This window comes from Microtus ochrogaster, chromosome 18, assembly GCF_000317375.1.
Source record: "Microtus ochrogaster isolate Prairie Vole_2 chromosome 18, MicOch1.0, whole genome shotgun sequence".
In the NCBI taxonomy this organism is placed as follows: Eukaryota; Metazoa; Chordata; class Mammalia; order Rodentia; family Cricetidae; genus Microtus; species Microtus ochrogaster.
In genome coordinates this window covers 34509453-34517910 of record NC_022020.1, presented here as the reverse complement: position 1 = coordinate 34517910, position 8458 = coordinate 34509453, and the positions used below count along the sequence as shown (strand labels likewise).

Sequence of the window (8458 nt, the reverse complement as noted above, 5' to 3'; positions counted from 1 at the left end):
GAAATAGAAAACACTATCCTGAGTGAGGTAAGCCAGACCCAAAAAGAGGAAAATGGGATGTACTCATTCAATTTGGTTTCTAGCCATAAATAAAGGACATCGAGCCTATAATTCGGGATCCTAGAGAAGCTAAATAAGAAGGTGAACCCAAAGAAAGACATATAGTCATCCTCCTGGAGATCAACTTTCATCAGGCGATGAAAGCAGACAGAGACAGAGACCCAAACTGGAACACAGGACTGAAATCCCAAGGTCCAAATCAGGAGCAGAAGGAGAGAGAGCACAAGCAAGGAACTCAGGACCGCGAGGGGTGCACCCACACACTGAGACATTGGGGATGATCTATCGGCAACTCAACAAGGCCAGCTGGACTGGGTCTGAAAAAGCATGGGATAAAACCGGACTCTCTGAACATAGCGGACAATGAGGACTGCTGAAAAGTCAAGAACAAGGACACTGGGTTTTGATCCTACTGCACGTACTGGCTTTGTAGGAGCCTAGGCAGTTTGGATGCTCACTTTACTAGACCTGGAAGGAGGTGGGAGGTCCTTGGACTTCCCAGAAGGCAGGGAACCCAGACTGCTCTTCGGGCTGATGAGGGAGGGGGACTTGATTGGGGGAGGAGGAGGGATATGTGAGTCAGTGAAGGGGAGGAGGCAGAAATCTTAAATAAATTAATTAAAAAAAATAGTATAGTTATATGATTCTAACTAAATTAAGAAGCGGGGGCAGTAAAGTAGCTGGGTGAAGAAAGACACTTGCTGCCAAGCCAGATGATACTAGTTTGAGCCCCAGGTGGAAGGGGAAAGCCAACTCCCCAAAAGTTATTTCCTGAGCTTCATAGACACAAACACACGCATGGAGTACAAAAAGTACTTTAAAGTACAAAGGAACTTTCAAATGCCTGACATCTTAACTCACAGATATGACTCTCATTCCCTCGTAACTTAAAGCAAGCTAAGTGACACCAGAATCAGTCCTTCCGCCTCCATATTGGGAATAAATACAATAAAGCATGTCTATGAATGAATATTTCTAAAGATAATTAATTCTTTGAGACAAGGTCTCATTATGCAGCCCTGATTTGGTTTTAGATCTGCCTGGCCTCTGCCTCCCAAGTGCTGGGATTCAGAGGATGCACCACCACGCCTAGTTCTGAAAGTTAATGAACAAAGACTTAAAATAAGTGGAAGAGTTAGGAAGACAAAGGCTGAGTAGTGAACTAAAGCGACCCTAGTGTAAAAGAAAGTTGTAGAATTAGTCTCAGCCAGTTTAAAAACAAGACTCAAGAAGTCCAAAAGGACCACCAAGTAACTCCAGTGTCTATCTGAGTGAGATCAATGCAGCAAAAAACCAGCACCCCTATTTGAATGGCTAAGAGAGAAAGGCCTGCCAATACCAAGTGTTGACAAAGCTATGAAGCAATTAAAATTCTCTGATACTATTGATGACAATTGCAAGTGGTCAAACGCCTTGGAAAATAACTTCTTAGATTCTCCAAATGTCCACCTACCCTCCACGTAATCCAGCCATTCGTCCTACCTTTGAAATAATAATTACTCAAAAGAGGCGAATGTGCATAAAGATTTAATAATAATATCTTATAAGTGTGTATAAAAAAAGGAAACTTATTTTTAATATTGCGATATGTAGGTTAAATAAAAAAGGACCATAAAAGATTCATGGTAGAAACTCCAGGCGTTAGAAAGCTGGGCTGGGCAAACTAGAGAAGGCTGGTGTGGAAGGTGTTCTACCCTGGACAGCCTTTCAGAAACTGCCGTGGGCATTTCAAGAAGGGGCTGGCATTTTTTGTTTATTTGCTTGTTTGTTTTGATTTTTTTTTTGAAACAGGGTTTTTCTGTGTAACAGCTCTGGCTGTCCTACAACTTGCTTTGTAGACCAGGTTGGCCTCCAACTCGCAGAGCTCCACCTGCCTTTGCCTCCTGAGTGTTGGGATTAAAGACAGAACGGGCATTTCTGTTGTTTATGCCACAACAGAAGGAAGTGACCACAAGCAGATGGTATTGTTTTAAATATTATTTTCCTCAGCGCATGCCTATAATTCCAGCACTTGGAAGCATGAGGTGGGGGGATAATAATTTGGAGGCCAATCTGGATTGAACAGCAAGAGCCTGTCCTAAAAACAAAATTAAAAGATATATTTATTTCACAGTTAGACATGACCTTCTAGCATCCATCCTTGCCTTATACAAGTCTTGCAAACCATCAAGTGTAGATGTAGCTAAAAAGACCATCATAGCAAATATTGTCACCCTACAACAGCTACTTCAGGGGTCCCTGCTGATTTTAGTGAAACAAAAAAGGGTTGGAGGGAGGCAAGGTCATCTTCAAGGAGCAGAAACGGATTTCCAGTATTGTCCGACTGGTGGAATCTTCAGGATAAAGGGTTTCTTCTTTAAAATGGCCAGAGTCAAGTTGTACCTGTTCTATAGTTTAGGGTGTTTGGTGGACTCACGTAGTACATACAAAAACAAAAACAAAAAAACCCAAACACAACAACAACAACAACAAAACAGACTTCTCTGATGAAGGCACCATCACCAACTGAACCAATGTCCTTCCATGCAGGAACATAGTACACATCCTCTGCCATGGGTTCAATGGTCAGCAGCACACGAGCAAAGCACAGTTGGTAGGCACACAAGTGTTTTCTGGGATGTGTGACAGTTGCATGGAAGCTGTGATGGAACAGAACACTATAACTCAGTTGTTTGTGCTGGATGGTAAGATCCTGCCAGGCTGTCACCAAAATGTACTTTCCAGAACTCAGAGGTGTAAAACAAACTGTCTGAAACCAATTTCCTCAGACTCTGGAGTCTATATTTTCACTTGTGACACTGAAAAAAAAAAACAAAAAAAACAAAAAAAACTCTGCAAGCTCATCAATTCGAGGATTTTCATTGCTACTGTGTAAATCACTCTTCTTCCAGGGAAAAGTCAACTCTAAACCCAAACGTCTTTCCAAAGACTTACCTGTTCTTTAGGATAAGAAATCTAAGCTGCATCTTTCTGTTCTCAGATGCCATGGCGTAGAGGAAAAGAAAGAGGAGAATTCTCGAGAAGAGTCCTCATCCTGGACAGATTGGCATGACAGCGTGATCTAGCAGGGTGTGGCTTGTGTGTCACTCCTTCACAATAATCAAGACTCGGTGGTTCCCCATGACGCTAAGACCCTCTTCTGGGCTCCCATGCGTTCAGTCCGTCACCCGGGCCTCCCTTATGAAGCTGTCTTGGGAAATCACTTCTATAGCATCCATCACAGAGGTGATTTTCATGCTCGGCATGGCGTAATTATCCAGTCAATACCCTCCAGCCACACGAGAAATTCCAGGTCCCCTCAGACCTCTAAAGGACCACAGGAACCACTTGTACTGTTTAGGGCCCATGACCCACCACACATCTGTTCTGTGGATTAGAAGCCACACTTGCTGAAGCACCAGGTTAGCAAGGCTCCCTTGGAACTGCTTTGCCTGTATTCCTACATAGTAGGATGAATCTGACCTTAAGGTCAGTCTACAGCCAACATGACAGATCCAGACACTCCTGCCTTGCTTGTGATAGGGACAGTTCTGGGGTGGTGAGACTCAGTCTCCAGAACTTTTCACTTGATTTCATGTCCTAGATTGACTTTCATCCCAGGCTACCCCTGTTCTTTCCTTAGGAACACTGTCGGGGCATTGGAGTGGTGCTCAGAGGTTAAAAGCACGGGCTGCTTTTCCAGAGGGCCTGGGTTTGATTCCAGGCACCCGTTGGTCATCCAAGCTGTCCTCCCTACAGTAAAGGCTCTCATCAACCTCACCATTCAGTAACCTCTACACGCAAAGGGTAAGAAACTAAGGCTGGATCAACATTCAAAATCACCCAATATAATATATATCAAGACGCTAATCAAGAAGAAAAATCACATAATCACAAAAATTTAAGCAGAAAAAAAGCATTTCAAAAAATTCAACAACCATTCATATGAAAAATTATTAAAAAATTGGAAGAGACCAGAATGTCCTCACCTTGATAACTTATATAAACATCTATACCATCTGGTGAAACTGAAACTCCACACCTGCTTGGTGAAAACTTCCCGCTATCCAGCCCCTTGTGTTTTCCTTCCTGGCAGCCTTCTTGGAGTCATGGGTACCAGAACTTGGCAGTCTCTGTGTTGGGATAACAAGGAGCCTACCCCTAGGACGATTATGCTGACCTACTTCCCACAGACACCACAGCTCATGTTGTGTGCCACTCACGGACACTGCTAGGTCTCGCCTGTCTCATCCATTGATTGTCACAGTGCTCTGAAGCTGACTGTTCACTGTGTCTATTCCAGGAACAGAGAGACAGACTCAGGGAGGTGCAGCGACAGGTTCAGCCAGCATAGTTCATTTTCAGCTGCTCATTTCAACAGCTGACCTAGGGCCTGGTCAGCTCCACTGTTCACTGTACCACCGGCCATCATTGTGCCCAGGTTCTTTAAGACTCTGGCTTCAAGAATTCTAGACTCTGGGCTTTGATGTTCTGAAAATCTGGTGCCTCTTAACTGGTAGAATAGGGAGATGAGCAGGGACTCCTGTCCCAGGTTAGCTTGTCTGGGCATAGCCCCACCAGGACAGAGAGAAGGAAGGGAGGGCCCAGCAAACAAGCCAAGATTTGTGGACAGTAGACACCTCTGCCAGGTGTGCCCTGCATTCCAGCTCTTCCTTCTGCGGGACTAAGGCACAGGTGTGTCAGGCCATTCTCAGTGAAGTAGATCTTGCTTCACACATGATCCTTAAGAGATAATTTCAAGTTGTTTTTCCAAGAATTAAAGCACTGAAAAATGGAAAACCAACACATCATCCTTTCAAAGACTGCCTACCTACTACGGCAACTCATTAAACCTATTTAAGACCTTGGGAACTTTGAAAAACTTGTAAGGAGCAGATTAGTGTGGACCTCAGTGTGGCTCCTGCCCCCAGCATCTAGGAGCATCTAGAGACACAGTCTCTAATAAAGGGCAACGTGCACGAAGTTATGAGGCCTGCAAATGATCCTCCAATGGGTGAATGGAGGAAGTTATCATCCGATTTTCACAACACTGTCAGGGTTTCAGGAGTGTGACCTCAGAGCAGTGTGAGAGAAACTTCTTGAGAATGACTGGAAAAGCACCCCTCCCCCCACACCGTCAAAGACATTTTCACAAGCGAGTGTAAGAAGACGATATGTACAGTTATGTGGGCTCACAAACCCCACCAGAGGAATTCCGGAAGTGCCAGGCTCCAGAGCTCAGCTATGCGCATGCGCCAGATGCCACAGATTGCCAGCGAAAGAAGAGGAACAGATAAATGAATTGCTGTTCTTAAGCTTTTGCAAAACCTTAGTAAAACAAACAAACAACAGGATATGGAAACAAATAATGCTGCTGTGGCCGTGTTTGTAGAGCCATAGCTAACCTGGCTAAATGGCGAAAGGCTTAGCGCCCAGCTCACTGAGAGCAGACAATCTTAGACCAAAGAAGGCTCCTAGCTTCTCCAGCTCTAAGGCCAGAAGCATTGGCAGGTGCTGACCCCTTTGGTGGGCCATGGGTTCAAACAGCCGTGTTTCTAGGGCGTTCTTAGGTCTTAACAGTTGTTGTTGGTCAAAGTATTAATCCTTAGGAAGGGAAGACAAAGTGTTAATCCTTAGGAAGCTGTTTGGACAGTTAGATTTTCTGGGTAGAGAAAGACTTTCTTAAAACAACAGCAAAAACGATAAACTCCGGAGGTGAAACAACCTCCACGCGGACAAGTCAGATGGGCAGCAGAAGTAGGATTGGAAAGTAACAAGAGGGGGAGCCTGGGTCTCATTAACTTTATTCTTAGCAGACTTTCAGTGGAGGGGGGAAAAAAAGGAAGTCTTTGCCTTTGGCTATGGGAGAGGAGGAAATGTCTTTCTTGGGGCAGAAGCATCACAAATGAAAACTGCTAAGTTGGGATGCATGCGGGACTGGGCTACAAGCCCTTACCTGAGCTTGCCCTGGTCCGTGTAGAGGTTCAGGAACAGCCCCTCTGAGGCGCACTGAAGCACTTGGCCAGAGAAGCCGAGGTGCAGCTCATATCTGCTACCCGGCTGCAAGACCTGGCCCAGATCCAGCACCATATATTGCGTGTCCAGCGCGAACCACACCTTGTCCACTGGCACGCGGCCTACAGTGGCATTCCTAGTGCCCAGGGCCAGGGGACCCCACACTTCCACTTGCTTGTAAGTCAGAAAACAGCTGTGCAGCAGCAATCTTGAGGTGGCCACTGTGCAGCGTACAGTGATGTTCACACGACCCGTGAAGGTCACACTCTCCGTGTAGGACAGGTTATCCGGCCATAGCCTTGGCCACAGCTCCAGATCATAGTGAAGCGGGACAAGCCAGGGCGGCAGGCGCGAATGATTCCAGGGCCCTGACGGGGGTGGCCAGTCTTGCGAAGTGGTGGCCACCTCAGGCTCACCAGCAGCCTCTGGTGTCCGGGTTGGTCGCGCCAGCTCCTGGCCGCCAGGAGGGGTTGACGCGGTGTCCTTCACCCCAGGAATATGCTGCTCCGAAGGTTGGACGAGCATGCAGTTGCCATACAGGGCAGCCAGAGCCACCAGTGCCAGTAAGAGCGCGACTGTCAGCCCGGTCAACAGGAGGGCCACCCCGCGGCTCACATAGATGCCAGAGCGGGAAGGGGGGCTCATGGCGGGAGTCTGGGGTGGGCGAGATGGGAGACTAGAGAGGGCAGCAGCGGGTCAAACCCAGGACGGGATGCGCAGCAATGGAACCCCTGCCCAGTCCCTCCTCTCTTGTACTGTCCCTCCTCCTCCACGAGCCTGGGAAGACTGGGACTGAATAGGGCGTCTGGGACCATGGTTTTCCCCTCCCCTAACCAGATCCACATCCCTGCCTACCTACCCCCGCCCCACCAGAGACTGGAAGGAAGGGCGGACCCCTCACCAGCGCGTGCGCCCCTTTGGCCCTTGCGGGAAGGCACCGTCAAACAACCCATCTGGATGTCATCGGTGGGTTGTTTTTCGTTTGTTTGTTTGTTTTAAGATTAGTGTGAGCTGTCACTTGCAGGTGTAGGAAAGAGTCAAGTTCCTGAGCGAGGGGGTGGAATGGGGTTTTGATGACTTTTTCTTAACTGCAAAGAACGACCATGCCATACTATTACATCTGAACCAAAGCTGGTGTCCCCAAGTCGATACTCGCACGCGGGCTCAGACAGCAAACGTAAGCTTGAAAGTTTTGCTGGATCTGGGAACCAAAATCAAAGCAAATCAAACAAATTAAACCAGAGAGCAGGGAACAATAGCTAGCGGGGGGGGGGGGGGGGAGGCGGACGAAAGGACGACAGACTTCGCTTAGGATCGCAACTTTGCGCGGAGCAGAATTTGGCTCTCTGCTTCCCCACAAGGGAAAAGGAACTCCTGCTTTTAAATCAGATCATTTCAAGCAAAGAAGATAAAGCGATTGCTCCACCCAGAAACGATGGGGCTGAACTGTTTTCTGGCCGTGCCCAGTAAGTTCTTCGGCACGCAGGCATCTGTTTGCTATTTAGCCTGTGTGCCTGGGCGGCTTTTTGGCCTGGGCGCGGAGTTCCGTCCTGGGTCTGCAGGCACGCGAACACAAAGCAGGTGCGAGAAGAGGGAAAAACAAAACAAAACAAAACAAAAACCAAACAAGCAAGAAAAGATTAAGATTTGCGGAAAGCTGAATATTCATTTCAGAGTATCCAGTCTTTAAGTTCGTCCTTTTCCCCTCCAGCGCCTTTGGGGGATAAGTCTTTGCCTGGTAGCTATAAAGCAGAATTAGCCTTTCTGTTGTGCTCTTAATTCTTCCCATGATGAGATCCTTTCAGCTGAGGGTGGACAACGGTGAACCTCGCAGAAAAGCTGTGTTTCCGCTCCCCTCCAATGGCCATCAATCACATCAACACCACTAAAACAGGGCGCTGGAAGTCAGTTTGGCAGGAAGTTCAGAAGGATGCCCTGTCATCTGTGGGCCAGGCTCCTGGTCCTTGGTTGGGTCTGCTTCTTCAGAAAGGAAAGGGCGTGGTTAAGAATAATTGTGACCATGTGACGGATTCTCAGAAGATCCTGGGTGATGGGGAGGAGAAAGCTCCCCTGTACCTTCACAGTTACACTGCTGGAGTTATGGTCTGAGGTCCCAGCAGGCTTTCTGGGTTTAAGTCATCAAATGGAAATTGTGACTGAACTAATTACTTAATTAACTAATTACTCTGGCTTTACCCTCCCAACCCCATTCCTGGGCAGAACAAGAGCGCTACACCACTAAGCTACATCCCCAAAACATTTTGTTGGGAGTTCAGACTCCAAAGGGTAAAAGCAAGGCAATGAGTAGAGGGAGGGGGGTCAAAACCACTGGAGGGAGTCTCCTGAAATCATGAATAAAAATTTGCTGGGAAATGTGTATTCCTGGGACACACGGAGCACATAG

The 8458-nt window shown here is 47.2% G+C and overlaps 1 protein-coding gene across 1 annotated transcript in view; it reads right to left on the bottom strand.

The window, feature by feature from the left end:
- Lvrn (laeverin) overlaps positions 1-6699 on the bottom strand; it is a 54719-nt gene extending 48020 nt beyond the window's left edge. The window contains exon 1 of the mRNA XM_005356079.3: positions 5996-6699. Within this exon, the coding sequence (XP_005356136.1) occupies positions 5996-6699 (704 nt within the window). The remainder of the gene's footprint in view (positions 1-5995) is intronic.
- Between the last annotated feature and the right edge of the window lie 1759 nt (positions 6700-8458).